Here is a 20,601-nt window from a genome sequence, read left to right as displayed (position 1 = left end):
ATAAGATTATGTATTATTATTATTATAAAAAACACAAACACATAAGATTCAGGAAAAAAAAATGGCAGGTCAGTCTATTGACTAGAGAGGAATGTCAAAAAGTAGTAATTTTTTTAGTGTAGAGTGCATGTAATCGGTGGGAAGGGAGTAGTGGGTGAGAATTTTTTTCTTTTTGCAAAAATTTAGATGGCTTGGCAGAAACACAAGTTAGAAACAATAAAGGCAGCAAATTTAGCATTGAAATCTGTTACAGTTTTCCTCTAAATCTTTCTATCCTTTACTCAATATGAATGTATCCTAAATACCTGAAGAGTTCTAATCATAGTAATATTACTCCATTTATTTTTTCGGCAAAACTTGGAACAGGTAGAAAACTCCCACAAAGGAATAAAGTCAGAGATGAATTTGTACTGACAAATATAGAAGAGATAGTAGCAATCGGAGCAGGAATAATGGAAGATATCTTTGAAAAAGGGAAGGAAAGGATGAATCAGTTGGGATGGAGTGACACACAGAGAGGAAGTGCCCCTGAGGGGAGAGGAATAGCAGAATTCAAGTAAAAAACAAGGAGCAAGTTGTAAATTGTGAGCAGTTAAGACACCGGCATCACAAGAATGGGAACTTATTGGGTGGTGAAGACAAAAGTAAGTTGGAAAGTCTGCTGGTAAAAAGCATTAACCACTAAGTCTAAAGATTGAGTAGTTTGAACTTAATGGAGGAGACTATAGGATGAGAGTGGAATGTGAAGTAAGTTATTCTAGTCTAGTCCAAGATGGTGGTTAAAGAAGGTAGGCAGCAGGTGGTAAGTGAAAGAGGCTAAAAAGGAAGCTTCTGCACACCACAGTGACTCAACAAATGTGGGAGCAGAAGAAAGAGGTATAAAAATATCTGCACTTTAAGCAATGCTGTATGAAAAGCACCCTGTTTTACTCAAAATAATGAAGTACCCAAGAGGTATCCAGTAGTGTACTTTGATTCCCATGACGAGAGAGAGAGACCAGTTAGCTTGGAACATGTTTTCATACAGGTCAGCAGTTTTAAACTTCTGCTTCATCAGCCTCACTGTCCTTCATTTGCACTTTGAAATCTCTTCATTGGGAATCGGGTCTTTATGAGACCAGCGCTGTTGGAGACCCCAAGCTCTTCAGTCACTCCCAATTTGACCCCTAGGCCCAGGCTCAATAGCCCTAAAACTCTGGCCCCCATAGGGCCTAAAGTGAATGGCCACGTAGGAAACAATGTAAACTTGCAGGCAAGACGGCCATGAAAATGTGTGCTTGGCTTCCAAAAGAAATGCAACATTTTATTTTTATGGAGAACCTTTCCTTGGTAAAATTAAAAGTGTTTTCACAAGCATGATAATCATTCTCACAGTAGCCGTGTGAAAGAGGAAATGGAGGAGATATTTTAATTCCCATTTTATAAAAGAATAAATTGAGAGAGGGAACGATCAAGTGACTCTTCCCAATTCTCCCTCTTAAATAGGCCAGCGGGGCTTGGGCTAGAGCCAGTCTCTTTCCGTGCTCTGAAGCCCAGTCTGTCCCAGGACCTGGCATTGCACCATCGGATGGCGTGCACCAGGTGGTTCATATTTTTATTTCACAACATGTGAATGACATTCATACAGCACGGTCTATAAATATCCTACCTAATTAGTTCTATTTGAACAGGGGAATGTTTGCTTACAAATCCATCTACAACAATTTTGGCGTGACACAATGTCTAGGCATCTATCTACATTTTTTAAAGTGAGCAGTTGAGTACTGTCAAGTTGTTGCTTTTATCCTGTGATAACTGACCACTCATCTTTTACATTCAGAAAGCTTCTGCATAGCTCCGTAAAGATATCACTTTATCACTGCTTGCTTGATGACTTGAAAAATTGCTCTGAGTGGAAAATATCCATAAATTTTAAAAGGCAGTCTTACCAAGAACCACAAATAGTTCTCATTCTGTTTCTAAATAGCAAGATCACATTAAAACTCAAAAATAGATAACATTAATCACTATAATTCAAATAACTACTCTCTAAACCTGGCAGGGAACCTTGAGAGCTTAGTTCTTTTTTCCCCATGAATTTCTGGCATAGTATGCTTGAGGGGTGGGGAGTTTGTTAATAGTGTTTAAAGTTAGGGAAAGCCTTAGAGGAAAGTGGCATTTGTTACCTTCCTGTCTTTTATCAGCCCACTCAGAAACCCATACTCAGCCTTGATTATGACTGTGGTGGGAATATCTTGGTGGGACTGTCCTGATTTTTACAGAAGGATATAACTAAGGACATAATAATTACTGAAGTAGCAGTCATCCTTTGCATAACAATTTGCAACTTACAAACCCTGTCACCTGTATGATCTCATTTGTATTTTCCCATAGAACAATAAGTTGCTATTATTATTATTCCTCATTAGTTGTGAAGAATCTGAGTCACAGAGGATTTAAGTTAGTTTTGAAAGACACACAGCTAGAAGTGATGGAGATGGAAATCAGACCAAAGTCTTCTGACACCCTATCCCATGTAATGTCAGCTATCCCATGCAGCCTCCCAAACCTATGAAGAATGTTGGATCAAGAATGGAAGTGGGCAGAAGAGTATTCAATGTGTGAGAAAAATATATATAAAGGATTAACCAAATAGGAAAAAATGAGGAAATGAGATGTACTATAGAGGAAACCCAAATGGCCAATAAACGTATGAAAAGATGCTCACCCTCACTAGCAGTCTGGGAAATGCAAATTAAAAACATGATCACACCCATTAGATCAATGAAAATTAAGTCTGAGAATTCTAAGTATTGCATCAGATAGGGAGCAATGAAAATTCTGATATACTAGAAATGGGAGTGTAAATCGATTTGACCTATTTTGTCAGCCATTTGCCATGACATAACAAAGTTGAAGCAGCACGTGGTCTCAGCCCAGCAATTCTATGCCAAGGTCCATACCTCAGAAAAACTCCACCACAAGTGCGCAAGGGCCATGGGAAGAGATTATCAGCAGAATTATCTTTAGTAGCCAAAAATTCACAAAAATCCACTAACACAAGAATGAATAAATATTCATAAAATAGTGATGTAGCCATCCAACAGATACTCTATTGTAATGAAAATTAATGAATTAGAGGTAAAAGTTTCAAAGAGATAAATATCACAAATACATTTGGAAGGAAATTACAGAAGATTAATATGTATGCCATTTACAATGACTTTAAAGTGTGCAAAGCCATATTTGGGGGGATGTTATTATTCAGGGATTAGATATTACTTAGGGACATTATTTGCAGGTACCCAGATATGTCATAAAAACATAAAGTGCATGTGAATAATGCAGGACAATGATTACCTTTGAAGAGGGCAGTAAATGAGTACAAGTGGGAGGGAGGTGCTACCTGGAGATCCACAACTAGTATGTGCAATGTTCTCAGCATTGAGTTGGATGGTGGTACGTGGTATTTATTATTCTCTCAACCTTGTAATGTGTAAAATAGATGATCATAACTTTACAAATAGAAGAGGCAGAAAGAAGAAAAAAGTTTGTCTGGATCAGATACTTCTCTGGGACTCTGGGATGACCAACCAGTTGAAAATGATGCCAAAGAGCCCCCATTTGCCCTGGTCTAATGGTGAATCACAGTAGCAGAGAAAGGGTGCTCATCCCAACTCAGCCCTAAGTCGTGCTCCAAAATCCCTGCCATTACATCAACACCCTTTCTGATACACGTAATTGAAGTGTGAAGTTCCATCTAACCAATCACGGAGTCTGTGACATTTTCTAGAATCACACTTAAGCTGGATCCCAGAAAATGTTTGTTTGACTTTTCTGTCTTTATATCTTTAGCACTCTCAAGCAGGTCCCTAGCATTTGGGAAGAGTGTGTGTTAACCGAGTCTATGTTGTTGAGAGTATTTCACTCAGGAATGTTTTATTCATAGAATTATTTATTTTAGAATGCATAGAGTGGAGTAATCATTTTATATCAGACACCTAAGGAAAGCTAGAAAAGTATTTAGGTCTGAAAGTTCAACTCTGTTTTTGCGTTTTTGATGTTTGCAATTTTGATGTTTGCAATTTCAGAATGAGATCCCTAGCCATTTACACTACCCATTTCAGAATTATCCTGATAAATTAATGTCTGCTGAGTTACTCATTTGAAAGTCTGTGAAAACATGTCTTTTTATCCCTCATATACTCCTCAGCGTAGTCAGGCACAATCTCAATTTGCAAGTTCAGTTCTCAAATATCATGGTTTGTGAGAATAAAAATATCAACCCATAATAGAACAATTCTCTAAAAATAAAATTGTTATTCATACATAATTGAAATTTTTAAACAATTATCTCAAGCATGTTTTTTCTGTATTTAAGGAGGAAATATTATTTTTCAGAGTTTTTATTTTATAATGAATAATTAACATTCAGGGTATTTTTAATATCATAAAGTTAACTTCTAACTAGTGGATGTCTGTAACGCTATGATAATTCATTGGGGAGAAAGGACAAATGCCTTTTTAAAGAAGATCTACAGAAATATCAATTAATCTAAGATCAGAGGATGAGTCTATGGCAGCCTCCTGTTTGAGAGCCAGGGTCCCAAATCCCCTCTATCCTATTTTAGCAGTAGTAATATTAATAGTGGTCCACATTTATTGGGCACTCACCATGTATCAGGCACAATGCCAAACAATTTTCCTGCATTATCTTATTTAATCCTCAAAACAACTTTACAAAAGAGGAACTGTGACTCAAAGCAGGTAGGTCACTTGTCCAATGTCACATATCTGCTAAGCAGTAGAGCCAGGATACGGACCCAGATCCCTGATCCCAGAACCAGTGCTCTTGATCTTTACTTGTATGTACATGGAACCTTTGTAATCACATCTAGCTATAGATAGAGAAAATAAATGGGCAAAATTTTTCCTCTTCCATAAAAAAGAAAAACAGCAGTTGACTCAGTCAAGTTATACCAAAAAAAAAAAAGAAGAAGAAGAAGAAGAGAACCATACTAGGGCTTTCTTCTTCATCCGAAACTTATGACCACCACTTCTGAATAGTTTGAAAATTCTATTAACTGAATTGCACTGAAGATGGAAATGAAGATGAAAAAGAAGCATAGAATGTGTACTTCCTCAAGGTACAAATTCTTCTAAACTTTTCTTTCTGAATACAAAACTATTTCTGAACTCCAGGAATAAACACGTAGCATTTTTTTTTCATCATTTGATCATTGTATTTGTTGGCAGACCTGTTGGTAACCTTGAGTCACCTACAGTGAATTTAAATATTATTCTAATTGATTTTCTCACTGCTTACTGAGAAACGGAGTGCCTCTTCTACTAGTCTCATAAATAATTCCATTTCTCTATGTCAACTTTAATTGAACTTATCTCATGTTGTCAATCTCTTTCTTTTCTCCTTGCAGGTGATGTCATTGTCTATATTAATGAAGTGTGTGTCCTTGGACACACTCATGCAGATGTAGTCAAACTTTTCCAGTCTGTTCCTATTGGTCAGAGTGTCAACCTGGTGTTGTGTCGTGGCTACCCTTTGCCCTTTGACCCTGAAGATCCTGCTAACAGCATGGTGCCACCCCTTGCAATAATGGAGAGGCCACCTCCAGTGATGGTCAATGGAAGACATAACTATGAAACATATTTGGAATACATTTCTCGGACCTCACAGTCGGTTCCAGATATAACAGATCGACCGCCTCATTCTTTGCACTCAATGCCAGCTGATGGTCAACTAGATGGCACGTATCCACCACCCGTCCATGACGACAATGTGTCTATGGCTTCATCTGGGGCCACCCAAGCTGAACTTATGACCTTAACCATTGTGAAAGGTGCCCAGGGCTTTGGCTTCACTATCGCCGACAGTCCTACAGGACAGCGGGTGAAACAAATACTTGACATTCAGGGATGCCCTGGCCTGTGTGAAGGCGACCTCATTGTGGAGATCAACCAGCAGAATGTACAGAACCTGAGCCATACAGAAGTAGTGGATATACTTAAGGACTGTCCCATTGGAAGTGAGACTTCTTTGATTATCCATCGAGGAGGTAAGATAAACACTACTCGGTAATAAAATATGCAGATAAAATAGTAGGACCTTTATAATATTGTCATAAAAATGGAAGTTTCCCTGGAGTTGAATGAAATCATACTTTATAAAGTAGAAATCAAAGAATAGGAGAGAAAAACAAGAGTACAGGAAGCAGTGGTTTTGGTTTTTTTTTTTAATTTTGAGAATATATATTTTCCTATTTTATTTTAAACACAATGAAGTAGTGCTTTCTGTCTTACAAATATATCTTAGTATGAACTTGGAGGGTAAAGCCTGAATCTCCAAATATGAGTGGCTTATATTACAAAAGTTCATTAACGTATTGGTTGTAGAGATTCAAGCTGGTTTCCCGTTGACTTAATTAAGAAATCTGATTCTTCCAGTCAAGTCAGGGCTCTGTATTGTGCTTAGGATTCTAGGCTAGCAGGTGGAAGCTGATTCAACCCCTTCCCAGTTCAAATATAGTCTTGATAATCCCCGTAAGGACCTTTGGTAACTGGTTGCCGTAGAAAAATCTTTTTAGGGTCATGAATTGAGATACTTAGGACACTTCTTCCACTATTACAGGGATCCTCCAGCAATAATTATTTGTGGTGCCTTCCATGACCTGGGAAGGAAGTTATGGAAGCGGGTTAGGGCTGAAGTTCTAAGCTAGGTGTTCTAGGTGAACTATGGAAATCGGAACAGTGAGGAATGTGGTAGGAACTCTGAGCTCTGGGGGTTTTCTCCCTTCTACCTTCCCGGGAAGGGAATGGGGCTGAGCGGGAGGCCACTCCTTCATTCCTGTGCTACTTTGCTCTTAACTATCAGTGACACTAGGGAGAGAAAGGAGGGAAGGTCCACAGATAGGAGGAGTATGTGAAAACAGAGTAGAAAGGAAAAGGCTCAGGCTAAGTCCCGGATTTAAGCTTACCAGTTCTGGGACTTCGGACATTTAAAGTCCAGGAGCCTCAGAAGCCTCGTCTGTCATATTGGGATGATAATACTCCCTTACCTGGTGGTCTTGTTCTTATCTCGAGTGGCTCACAGTAGGTGTTCATGAAATGTGTGTTGAGAGTGAAGGAGCACTGAGGCTACAGTGAGGGTGGGGCAGAAGGAGCAGCTCTTCGAGGAACTCATGCGTGAAGAACACACGTGTGGCCAACATATGTGATTGTCCATTCAGAGCACTAAAAACAGCATGAAAGCCCTGTCAGTTTGAAATGCAAATGAAAATAGTCAAAGCTTGAAAGAAGCAACTTTTATGATTTATTTGGCCCTCACAGCAGGTGTTTCTGCTTCAAGGAAGTATTTACATTATTGATTCCATGTGTGAAAATGGACATCAAATACTAGGCATTTTTGAGCAACGCTATCCAAAGTATTATGTTCCTATATTAAAAAGGGAAATTATGATAGCAGAAGTCTTAAATTTGACCTTCTTAAGGTGTTGTTACGAAATAGCACTCGAATCTTTATAATTAAATATTGACAGTGTTTTTTAATTTCTCCCATTGCTCGCATAAGATTAAAACAAATATTCTCAATTAAAGTCATATCTTCATAGCGTGCAGTTGAAAAGCAAATCTTTGTAAGAGGTTCTTGATATTAAAAGGTATACTGAAAATCACTGTGCAGTATAGCCACTCTATGATTCATAGAAACAAGTTTGTATATGTATCTTAAATAACGACTTTTTTTAAAGACATGGCACAGCAGGAAAAAGTATATATATATATGTGTGTGTGTGTGTGTGTGTATATATATATATATATATATATGCCCGCTATCAGCTAGACCACCCCATTCTTGCTCTTTTTTTCCCTCTACTTTCCCCACCTCTCATTTAATCCTCCAGGATGTTACATTTTGTTTGCATTTTGCTTGTGTTTGGGGGTAAGAAGTTGGTTTTTATTTTATCGCTAGTATAGACTTGCAGAATGTAGTACCCTGTAATGCTTAAAGTACTTCTAGTCAAAAACCTCTCATGTTTCCCCAAATTCCCACAATTTGCGCTCATCTCTCTGAAATTATAAGGAACTAATACCATGTTTTTGTGATGAAATTTTTCACAATTATTTTGGCTATCCTAGATTCTTTCCATTTTCACATAAATGTTGGGGTCATCTTTTGCTTTCTCTTATTATAGTCTACTCGTAAGTGCTCATAGCCTCATTCAGATAAGCATAGACCTTTAAGAGCAGAGTCACAAGCCTGGTCCTTATATCAGAATGGTGGTTGTTTGTTTGTTTTTATTATTGACTAGATTTTTAGTTTTTAAAGCAATAATACACATGGTTTATTTTTTTTTTAAAGTGTCAGGAAGTATGCAATGAAAAATAATTCTCTTTCCTGTCCCTGACTTTTCATCTTTTTTTCAGAGGAAACGTTTTTTGAATATATACTTCCAGATATGTCATGGTTTTAACTAGCACATGCATGAATATATGTTTACTATAAATGACATGAAAATAGTGTACATACATATGTCTTACTCTAAATATCTTGGTTATTAGGGTATATTTCATTTTTAGCACACACCAGTAATTTATATAACATAATAAAATTCACCCACTTAAAGTGTATGTGTCAGTAAGTTTCACTAAATGATATTTTTGTGTAAGTCACCATAATCCTTAGAACATCCATCATCTCAAGTTCCCTTAGCCCCAGAAAATCACTAATATGCTTTCTAGATAGTTTTGCCTTTCTGGACATTTTTTGTAAATGGAATCCTACAGGGGCACCTGGGTGGCACAGTAGGTTAAGTGCCGGACTGCTGGCTTCTGCTCAAGTCGTGATCTCATCATGGTCGTAAGATCAAGCATGCATTGGGCTCTGTGCTCAGCACGGAGTCTGTTTGAGAGTCTCTCTCTGCCTTTGCCCCCCTCGCCACCGCCCGCCGCTTGATCTCTCTTTCTCTGAAATAAATAAATAAATCTTTAACTACCTAAGTCAGTCAGTCAGTGGAATCATACAGTATATAGTCTTTTATATAACGTAATGCTCCTGTGAGTCACCCATGCTGGTGTATGTGTAAGAAGTTTGTTTCTTTTCATCACTGAGTGGTTAGTATTCCATAGTATGGATCTACCACTTTTTTAAATCCATTCACAAATGGATGGACATTAGAGTTGTTTTCAGAGTTTGGCACATAAATAATGTTGCTGTGAATACTTTGATGTGTTTGTATGTGCGTATGTTTTCATTTTTCTTGACAAGATATCTAGGAGTGATATTGCTGGGTTATATGACAAATGTATATTTAAATTGTTAGGAAATTGCCAGAATGTTTTCCAAAATGGCTATATACCATTTTACATTCCCACTAGTAATGGATGAGGTTTTCAGTTTCTGCTCGTTGCCCTTAGTTGGTATAGTCAGTCTTTTTGATTACAGTCATTCTATTGTCTGTATAATGATACCTTTTTTGTAATTTTAATTTACATTTCTCAATTTTTATGTGTTTACCACATCCCCATGTATTTATTAGCATTCATATATCTTCTTTGATGGCATGACTACTCAATATTTTGCCCATCTGAATATTTATTGGGTTATTTATCTTCTTACTATGTTGTAAAAGTTCTCTATGTATTCTGATTACATGTCTTTCATAAGATATATTGTTTGCAAATATTTTCTCCCAGTCTGGGGCTTGTCTTTTCATTTTCTTAATGGTTCCTTTTGAAGCATGAAAGTTTTTAATTTTGATGAAGTTCGATTTATCAGTGTTTTCTTACATGGATTATTATTTTGGTGTTGTATCTGTTAAATCTCTGCCTGACCCAAGGTCACAAACTTTTTCCTGCCTTCTTTTAAAAGTTGTATAGTTTCAGCTCCTGCATTTCGATCTATAAACCATTGTAAGATCACGTTTGTGCATAGTGTGAGGTAAGGGTCTAAGTGCATTTTGTTGTATATGGATATTTAATTATTCTAGAAACGTTTGTTGAAAAAAAACTATACTTTTCTCTTGGATTACCTTGTGGCACTTCAATATTTTATTAAGCAAGCATAAATGTGAGGGTTTATTTCTAGACTCTATTCTGTTCCATTGATCTATACGTTTATCCTTATGATAATGCCATACTTGTTAAATTACTTTAGCTTTATATTAAGGTCTTGAAATCAGGTAGTGTGAATCCTCTAACTTTTTTCTCCTTTTTCATAATCATTTTGGCTATTCTAGATTCTTTCCCTTTCATATAAATTTGGGGATCTTTCTTTTTATTTTATTTTAAATAAAAGGCCGGTGGTTTTGGTGTTGCTCCAAATATGTAGAACAATTTATGAAGAAATGCCAAGCTAACACTGAAACTCTCAATTCCTAAGTATGGTATATCTCTTCATTTATTTGAATCTCCTTTGATTTCTTTTAGCAATGGTTTGTAGTTTTCAATGCGCAGATCTTATACTTTTTCTGTTAAACTTATTCCTAGTTATTTTATTCTTTTTGACATTATTAGGAATGGAATTATTTTCTTAATGTCATTTTCAGACAATGTCATTTCCTAATACATAGAAACACATTTGATTTTGTTTTGGATCTCGTACATTGCAACCCTGTTACACTCACTTACTTCTGGAGGTTTCTTATAAATTTCATAAGATTGTCTACATAGATTATTATGTTGTCTCATGGTACAGTTTTATTTCCTCCCTTCCAACATGTATGCCTTTGATTCCTTTACCTTGCCTTGTAACACTAGCTAGAACCTCCACTATGATGTTTCATGGAAGTGATTACGAGCAGACATCCTTGCCTCATTGTCAGTTTTAGGGGGAAAGCATTAATCTTTCACCATTAAGTATGATTTTAGATGTGGGTCTTTTATATGCCCTTTATCAGGTTGAGAAAGTTCCCATTTATTCTTAGTTTGTTGAGAATTTTAATAATCAATGTATCTTGGCTTTGAACAAGAAGTTTGTTGTTGTTTCTTTCTGAAACTATTGAGATGATCGTGTGGTTTTTTTTTTTTTAGCATTTTACAAAATCCTTTTTATTTTTTTTTTGAGAAAATAAAAACTTTATTTTTTTTATGTAAAGTTCGATGATTCATTAGTTGCGTATAACACCCAGTGCACCATGCAATACATGCCCCCCTTACTACCCATCACCAGTCTATCCCATTCCCCCACCCCCCTCCCCTCTGAAGCCCTCAGTTTGTTTCTCAGAGTCCATAGTCTCTCATGGTTCATTCCCTCTTCTGTTTAACCCCCCTTTCTTCTTCCCTTTCTTCTCCTACGGATCTTCCTACTTCTTATGTTCCGTAAATGAGTTAAACCATATGATAATTGTCTTTCTTTGTTTGACTTATTTCGCTTAGCATTATCTCCTCCAGCCCCGTCCATGTTAGCATGAAGTTTTTAACAAAATTTCGTAAAATTGCTTCGGAAGAACCAGCTTTTAGATTCATTGTTTTTCTATTTTCTGTTTCAACGTGTTCCACTCTGATCTACTTGCTTCGTGATTGATTTACTTTGCCTTTCTGTCTTCAAGCTTAGATTAAAGATTCTAGTCCTCCCTTTCTAATAAAAGCATTAAAATTATAAATATCACAGTAGGCACTGTGTTACCTTAATTTCATAAATTTTGGTATGCTGTGTTTTCTTTTTCATCTAGTTCAAGATTTTTTTTTATTTCCCTTCTTATCTCTTTTTTGAAGCATAGGTTACTTAGAAATGTGTTATTTTTCAAAACAGTTAGGATTTCCCAATTCTTTTCTGTGAATCTCTAATAATTTCTCCTTGGAGAAGAATATGTTTTGTATTATTTCAGTCCTTTTCAGTGTGTTGAGACTTGTATCATGGCCTAGTTCCTTTTTTTAACTTAAAAATTTATCTTAAAGCGCTTAACATAGTTCAAAAATGTATCTCATTATGTTTAATAACATATTTAATTGGATACCCACTAATGGATATGTTGGTTACTTTTAGTCTTTTTCTATTATAAAAAAAAATCCATGCGTCTTTGCACATCTGTCTCTGCATAAGAGAGTAAATCTACAGTGCAGATTTATTCTTTCTTTCAACAAATATTTCTTGAGTGCCTAATATGTACTGGGCACTTTTTTGGCACTGGAGATAAAGCAAAAAAAAAAAAGCCAACCACATTCTTTTACTCACGGAGTTGACATTCCATTGGAGGGAGACAAATGAAAAATAAATGCCACATAAATATGCTTTTTCTTTACTTATTGCATATCTCCTATCCCCCTAGAGTTTTATTCCTAAATACTAATTTTATAACAAATTACTTTACCAAGTTATCTTAATTGTTTCTCATATATCTTTCCGTTCATTTCATGAGATTTGGAAGCATACAGTCACACCACCTATAAATAAGTCACTTTGCTTTCTCCTTTCCTATTTGCATACCCCTGATTTGTCTTATTAAAACATTTGACTGTTATTTCATTAATACTGTTGATTAATGGTGGGAATTATAGAAATTCCTACCTTAGGTNATAGAAATTCCTATCTTAGGTGCGCCTGGGTGGCGCAGTCGTTAAGCGTCTGCCTTTGGCTCAGGGTGTGATCCCAGCGTTCTGGGATCGAGCCCCACGTCAGGCTTTTCTGTTAAGAGCCTGTTTCTTCCTCTCCCACTCCCCCTGCTTGTGTTCCCTCTCTCACTGGCTGTCTCTCTCTGTCAAATAAATAAATAAAATCTTTAAAAAAACAATTCCTATCTTATTCCTGGCTTAAATGGAAGCTATCTCATTTTACACCGTTAACACAGTTCTGGCTTTTTATTTGAGATGAGTATTTACCATGTTAAGGAAATACCCTCTCCATTCCCATTTCATTAAGAATCTTATATCACAAGTGGATAGTGAATTTCATCAAAAACCAAAAAAAGGCAATTACAGAGATAATCAGTATTTCTCCCTTTGATTTAACACTGTGATGAATTGAATTAAAAGATTTATTAGTATTGAACTATCCTTTCATTCCTGGAGTAAATTATATTCTTAAAATGTTCTTCTACCTTGTATTTCTTTATATATAACTTTCCACCAACATTCATATATGAGATTGGTCTGAAGTTTTCTTTTTTGGGTTTTATTTTGTTTGGACTTGTTTTTTACTGTTAAAGTTTGCTATCAAAGTGATGCTGGTGTCATAAAAGCAATCAATAGCGTACTTCTGTCTCTGCTCTAAAACAATTTAAGTAACATTGATTTTGTCTATTTTTTGAAGATATGATATACCTTTGAAATGATCAGGTTCCAGTGGGTTGGCTTTTGTGTTATTCTGGTTTGGTGAAGGAGAGTGTTACCTTTTACAACTTCCTCAAATTTGTCCACAGTAATTAATCTTAGAGCTTCTATCTTCACTGGACTCAGTTTTTATAATTTATATCATCCTACAAAATTGTCTCTTTTATTCATATTTTAAAATGTGTTTAAATAGAATTGAACTGGGTGTATTCTAATTTCTACTATTCTCATTTCTTATTGGTGTTATCTTCTTGATGAGTTTGACTAACACTTTTTCTATATTAATGGCTCCAGGAACATATAGTTATTTATGAATAATTTGTTGGCTGATGCTCAACCTAGTAGAGTACAGGGAATCATTATACTTTCTGCCCAAGAAGGCTGCTATTTGATGTCTGAATAAAGCAACTCCAGAGTGATTACTATAATCAATCCTTGTCATGTATTGTACTCTTATTTATATTAAAATGCACAAAGTCCCCTACTTAATTTGTGAACCTCCCATAAGTTGCAGCTGATCAGTATTTGAAAAATGTCCTTCCTATCTCTAGAAAACATGATCCCAAAGGTTTTCACTAGATCAGAATATTCTCTTCATATTCTGACAATGTAATAATTACCTAGTATCAGTAATGTACATCTTCTCTTTCTTTTACATTCAAGCAGAATTCAGAGTATTTGAGAGGCAGCAAACAGTGTATCAGAGCTGTGTTTGAGGGCAAAGCATAAAAATTAGGGACCCAGAGAATTGTGTCTATGTAGAGAATTCTTCCTTTAAATTTTCAAAAACCATATTATCAGACAAAAACGTTCTATCACAAGTTTTAAACCGCACAGAGAAAATATTAAAACCAAAGCTATAAGATGAATTGATATTTTAAATGCTGCTAACCTTTTTTCTAATTTCTTTTGTTTATGAAGTTTCAAAACATAAAGTTGTGAGCATAGCACACAGAACACCATATACCATTTACCCATGTTGCTGGTATCATTTTGCCCTATTTGCTTAATAATGTGCGTGTGTGTGTGTGTGTGTGTGTGTGTGTATTTCTGGACCTCTTAAGATGAAGTTATGTATGTCATAACCTTTTATAACCAATATTTTAATATTTATTTCATGTCACTACTTGTTTGGAGAAAACGCATAAGCAGCTAGCTAAAGTTATAAAAGATCCTTTTAAAGAAGCACTTACAATTTTAAAACTACCATTACCACAACAACAACAAAAGACTTCAGAAATTACTAAAAGAGTCAATACTCGCCAGTAATAAGGATCTGATATAGGACTCTTTTTGGAAGAGAAAAATCACTGGCTGTTTGAAAAGAGTGCTATTCAGAGACATAAAGCAAAAATCAAAGTAGATATTCCACAATCAATATTATGTAATCCAACTTTACACTTGATGTCAGCAGAAAAGATCATATATGACACAGCAAACCAAGTAATAAATCCACACCATGAGATATGAACAACCATGGTATACTCGCTGCTGTATTGACAAATATGTCCTGAAGTTCCAAATAAAAATCTATTTCTTATTCATATGATTTCCAATGCATGTTTTCCTAGATAGCAGATTTCCTGGGCAAATCTACTCCACACAGTGGCTCAGGGAACTACACTTCTTCTCTCTGGTAGATCTCCATGCCCTAAGGCCTTGAAGTCCCCCACTGGGTCCTCTCTAACCAGCCTATATACATCACTTCCTCCCATATTCCATTGACCAGAACCCAGCTCTAGATCCCATTAACCATAAAGGGCTAGGAAATATGATATCCCTGTATGCCCAGAAATAAGAGAGTGGTTTGGGGTCATGCGTGTAATAGCTATTCTGCTTTTGATATTTCTTATATGTTGTCTGCACCCTGACCTGCACATCAGGGACATATAACTACGGATTATGTGAAACAGAGATGAAATATTTTTTGTAACATGATATCGTAATATGATTCATTGTAGGCTTTTGAGGTACGCTCAAGCCAGTGGTGCATGTTTTTAAACTCACAAGTTCTCTTCACATTTTCTTTCTCAACCCAACTTTCATGCATAAAGAAACTTAGACTCAAGGTTCAGTAATTGGCCCAAGCTCAGTGAATGTGTATCTTGGCGGGGGGATAGACAATTTATGTCCTCAAATATAAGAAGTGTGGATAATTATCAGTGAAAAGAATGAAGAATGCCATGGATCTCACGAGATGTACACCAAACAGGGAAATTGTTGCACAGGTGATCCATAGGGCGAGAAAGACAGGATGCTAGGAATACTTGTAGAGTTGTTATACTACTTAGAAGTAGCAGAAACAGAGCTCAAATCTCTATCTTCTGACTCTAATATTAGAGTTCCCCAAATTTTATGAAAAGAAAGTTTTGATGGGTTTTGCTTGGATATGTTGGGTTTATTCATCCATGTGTTTATACTTCATAAGTATTTGTTGAGGGCCTACTGTGTGCTCAGCACTGATTTATGTGCTGGAAATATGTCAGTAGTCAAAACAAAGTTCCTGACTCAAGAAGCTTGCCTCCTAGGGAGAAATTAGGTAATAAACAAAGAAATATGGGTTAGAGATAAGAATGAAGAAAAACAGAGAAACAGGGTAAATGAAAGGAGCGTGATGAGCAAAGAAGACGATTCTCTCTTAGAAAGTCATCTGTGAGAAGATGAATGAGGGAGCTAGCTATGTGGATGTCCAGGGAAGAGCATTTCAAGCAGGGGAAGGCCCTGAGGCAGGACTGTGCTTGATATAGACAGGCAACAAAAGGGAAGCTCGGGTGGTTGAGACAGAGCGGAGAAGAGACGGAATGGCAGATGAGGTCAGAGATTGTCGGTGGTGTAGAGAGGCAGATGATGAAAAGCCTTAACGTAGCTTGGGCCATGGAAAGGACATTAGATTTTACCTTCAAGTGAAATGGGAAGACTTTGGAGTTTCTGAGTAGAGAAGTGAGAAGATATAACATTTGAAAAGGCTCACTGTGGCTGCTGTGTTGAAAATAAACTGTGGCTGAGCGCCTGGGTGGCTTATTCATTAAGTGTCTGCCTTGGGCTCGGTCATGATTCTGGGGTCCTGAGATGGAGTCCCACATGGAGCTCCCTGCTCAGCGGAGAGTCTGCTTCTCCCTCTCCCTCTGCTGTTCTTTCTCTGTGTCAAATAAATAAATAAAATCTTTAAAAAAAGAAAAAAGAAACTGTGGATAAGGGAAGGATGGAAACAGGCGGGCAAGAATCAGCTTTCATGGCAATCCAACTGAGAGATGAAGAGAGACTGAAGGATGGTGGGAGTGGAGGTGGTTAAAACATGGATTCTGAATATATTTCAAAGGAAAAGCAGCAAAAGCAGCAAATTCTGATTGGCTGATGGGTGGGATGTGAGATATAGGTGAAGGAGAGGAATCAAAGACAAAATTTTGACCTAAGCAACTGGAAGAAGAGAGTTGCATTTTCCTGATATGATGAATATGATGGATGGAAATGCTTATGGAGGACTGTGGGGAGATCAAGAGTCCAGTTGGGCACATGCCAAGCTTGAGGTACATTTTAGCTATCCAAGTGGTGATGGCCGGTGTGGAGGGTATTTAAAGCTGGAGAGTGAATGAGAACATTCGAGGAGTGAGCATAAATCAAGAAGAGAAACATTCTGAGGACTGAGGCCTGGGAAGCTTCAACTTTGGAGATCAAGAAGAGGAAGAGTGAGCAGTAAAAGACTAAGAAAGCATGACGTTGAAAAGAAGGAGGAGAAATAAGAGGGGGCTGCTGGGAGCCTTAAGGAGGAAAATGTTTCAAGATGGAAGGTGTGAACAATTATGTCAAGTGCTGAGTGAGGTAGGGCTGAGAATTTAACACTGCATTTGGCAATAGGATCAAATATTTTGAGTTAATAATTGAAAAACACTCTTTTTTTAATTTAGTTAATGAATTGGGGAGGAGTTGACATCTGTGTTTTGGTCACTTGAAAACAAACCTTTCATATCTGAATCCATAGAGTACATTTATTTGCATGTACTGTGATTTTATACATAATCCGAGGAGGAAAGTGCGCTTTCTCCTTTCTTACTTATACCAGATGATCTTAATTTCTACCAGTCAACTCATGTCAGATCAACTTCTTATCACCAAAAGAACTAACATCCCTATTTGTTCTCATGTCTAAGTTAGTGAAATGTCCTGTGGTAGATTCCACAAGGAGGAGCTATTATACTTAATATTTTAGACCTCATTTCAGGGGTTATAGGGAGAGAAGAAGCCATCCATTATATCTAAGAGATTCTTGGAGACAAGTGGCTTCTTCAGGTCTTTATCATAAAGTTCAAGTACCATGAAAATAAAAATCTTAAAACTGCAGACTCTCTTTAACCCAGAAAGTACCCCACTCCACCCCAACCCATACCACATGCTACAGTTGAAGAGTTGGGTTAATATATCAGGGTTTTTTTTAATTTAAAGATATTACCTGTTAGCCATTTCTAAATATAAGTGGAAGAGTGGACAGTGTCTTTTAGATGTAAATCCAATCTGCATGTGACAAGATATAACTGTTAATTATGGATTTCGTATTTACTTTTTATTTACCCCATTTACTAATTTGAGGACACTTAAATGCAAAACAGAAAAGAGCATGTTAAGATTTACACGCCCACAGTCCTCGATATAAATGTAAATAATTGCTCTAGTGGCGATTTACAGAAATGCCAATTAAGAGAAACTATAGGTTCTTAAAAGCTAGCCAGCTGCCCTCAAAAGCAAGGACTATGTCTTACTTGTCATTTTTCCCTCAGAGCTTGGCATGTACACTTGTTAAATTACCTTATTACGTCATAACGTTAGGAAGAGAAGGATAGTCACAAAACAGAAATCAGGAAGATGCACGTGCTGAGTCACATAATGCAGCTGAGTGTACAAAAATAGACAAAACTATTTTTCTACTGATATTTTTTTTTCTCTCTGGGCTTTTAAATTAACCTTGGCATCCCTCCTTTCTCTTTGGTCATATTATCAAATTTTGCCTAACTTGTCTTTCTTCTTCTCTATTCATTTCACAAACGTCCCAGGTGCTATTCTAAATACAGGGATATCCAGTGAACAAAATCAATCCTTGCTCTTACAGAGCTTACTTTAAATGTAATGGGTAATAACAGATTGATCCTGTAAATTAATCCACCAACCGTGCCAGTTATTGTAACTGTAAAACAATGTCTTCACTCAGAAAAAACTTATAGGCTTATTGCCATGAGGTAATGAGCAACTCATTTAACTAGAACCAGCATACTAGGTTTCTAGTAAAATGTGGGCCCCTAATTCACATGGCTAGTTTGAGTGGGTCACTTAGGTTCCCTGGCCACCAGCTCCCCAACTGCAAATTGAAAATAATTGTAATGTCCATACCTCTCAAAAACTATACAGTTCTCAATGTTTCTGAATCATGGGTTTATTTGCATTCATTACATTATATACATTCATTTGTTGGGGACCCCAGGTGCTCCCTTCTAATCCACAGTGGTAATTTCCTTGAGCTCACAGCCCAGAAGTTTAACAACCTGATACAAAATTTGACAGTAGCAAAATCAAGTGATTTCAAAGGGAAGAAGGAAAAAGCATTGATGATTGTAGCCAACAATTCTGAAGTTACAGGAAGCTGATCAAATTCACTATTACATAAAATATGTCAATCAGTTCATGCAAATTATTTTTATGTGGGGGGAGAGAATCTTAGTGTCTTTTCATTGAAACTTTCTGAAAAAGTTATAAACTCATATCTAAAAATGACCAGTATACAGTAAATTTGCCAAGTAAGTTTCAAATTCCCCTGGTTCCATAAATCTGAAAACTTTAGTAGTCCCCCCAAAAACAAAACAAAACCACATTCCTCACTATCTCCCACTATGGTATAATAAATTATATTTAGGAAATTATACCAGTCATATAAGAAATGTGCCTCCAATGTGCCAGTTGCTTAAGCATAAAAGCAGAAAGTTAACTGGACTGAGTGCCATTAAAGTTTTGTGCAAGAGAATTCCAGATAGTAAACTTAGGAAATCTTGCCACAAAGACTATTGAATCACAGCACTTACATGTAGCCTCTTACTTGTGGAATAAATGAATAAAATCACCTACAGCATTATCTTACTATAAAATACAAAGTCATGTTCATTTTTTTAAATTTGCAGAATGTGAAACTGTAGACTTATAATGAATATAAATTCTACCAAAAGTGCAAATGAAAATAATTGCAGTTATTATACCATATTAATGAAAGTTACGCTAATTGCCCTAAAATTTAAAGAAAATGTATTGTTTTGCCTCTCCGCCTAATTAACATTATTTCACAATGTGTGGTATAGTTATGGAGAATTTTGTAATGCATTAGATAAATCAGTTTTACATTTCCAGGAGAGTGTGTTTTAATGAGCATTAATGTATTTCAGTTCAGAAACAGTTTTATGTTACAAAGCATCTTCCACTGGTAGATTGGAAAAAGTTGCACCAAAGTGACACTTTCACTTAAAATTTGGAATAAAATTTACTGAAGGAAGCATAGATGAATCCATTTCAGTTAAATGGTTGTAAATTTGAGATGAATTTTGGCTATGTATTTTTTTCCTTGGGTAGTTAAAAAACTACCTAAACCACATATGCCAGCAATCAAAAATGAGTTTGGGGGCCTGCTAAATCCCACATAGAAGACCTTGCCATTTGGTGTATAAGTCCCAGCTCCTGTATAAACATAAATGGAAATGAAATGAAAACATTATACCACTAAATACATTCATTAGATCCACATTAGGTGAAGCTAATCTAATATCCATCATCTGAAGTGCTTATACGTAAGTTCCTCTACTCATGCCTTAGAAACGAGCTTGTTAGGGGCACCTGGGCGGCTCACTCGGTTAAGCGTCTGCCTTTGGCTCAGGTCATGATCTTGGGGTCCTGGGACTGAAGCCCCGCATCAGGCTCCCTACTCAGTGGGGGGAGTCTGCTTCTCCCTCTCCCTCGCTCCTCGCCCCACCCCCACCCCGTGCTCACTCTCTCTCTCAAAAATAAATAAAACTTAAAAAAAAAAGCTTGTATATAGGCCCATTCTTTCTTCATTCCCTTTAGATTGAAGAAAGACTTGGTGGATCCTCTTTTCAGATACCAATTTTACCTTGCTCTGGAAGGAAGCCACTCCCGTCCACTCAGGGAACTGCTTCATCAATATGTTCTTTATCATGGTCACTATTACAAATTCCTTTTTCCTTTGGGCACCTTACCCTTAGCCTATAAACCTCCTGGACTTCATCCCGTGCATTAAGAACGTTTTCTTGATTCTGCATTACCTTCCAGCCATGCTCTTTCATTTTTCTTTCA

The 20,601-nt window shown here is 36.6% G+C and overlaps 1 protein-coding gene across 1 annotated transcript in view; it reads left to right on the top strand.

Moving 5' to 3' along the window:
- Window positions 1-20,601, top strand: part of MAGI2 (membrane associated guanylate kinase, WW and PDZ domain containing 2) — a 1,281,842-nt gene that overhangs the window by 1,043,267 nt on the left and 217,974 nt on the right. The window contains exon 14 of the mRNA XM_034641709.1: window positions 5,415-6,053. Coding sequence (XP_034497600.1) covers window positions 5,415-6,053 — 639 coding nt within the window. The remainder of the gene's footprint in view (window positions 1-5,414; window positions 6,054-20,601) is intronic.

Source organism: Ailuropoda melanoleuca, chromosome 1 (genome assembly GCF_002007445.2).
Source record: "Ailuropoda melanoleuca isolate Jingjing chromosome 1, ASM200744v2, whole genome shotgun sequence".
In the NCBI taxonomy this organism is placed as follows: Eukaryota; Metazoa; Chordata; class Mammalia; order Carnivora; family Ursidae; genus Ailuropoda; species Ailuropoda melanoleuca.
Note: the sequence above shows the minus strand (reverse complement) of the source record. Positions and strands in the feature narration are given on the sequence as shown.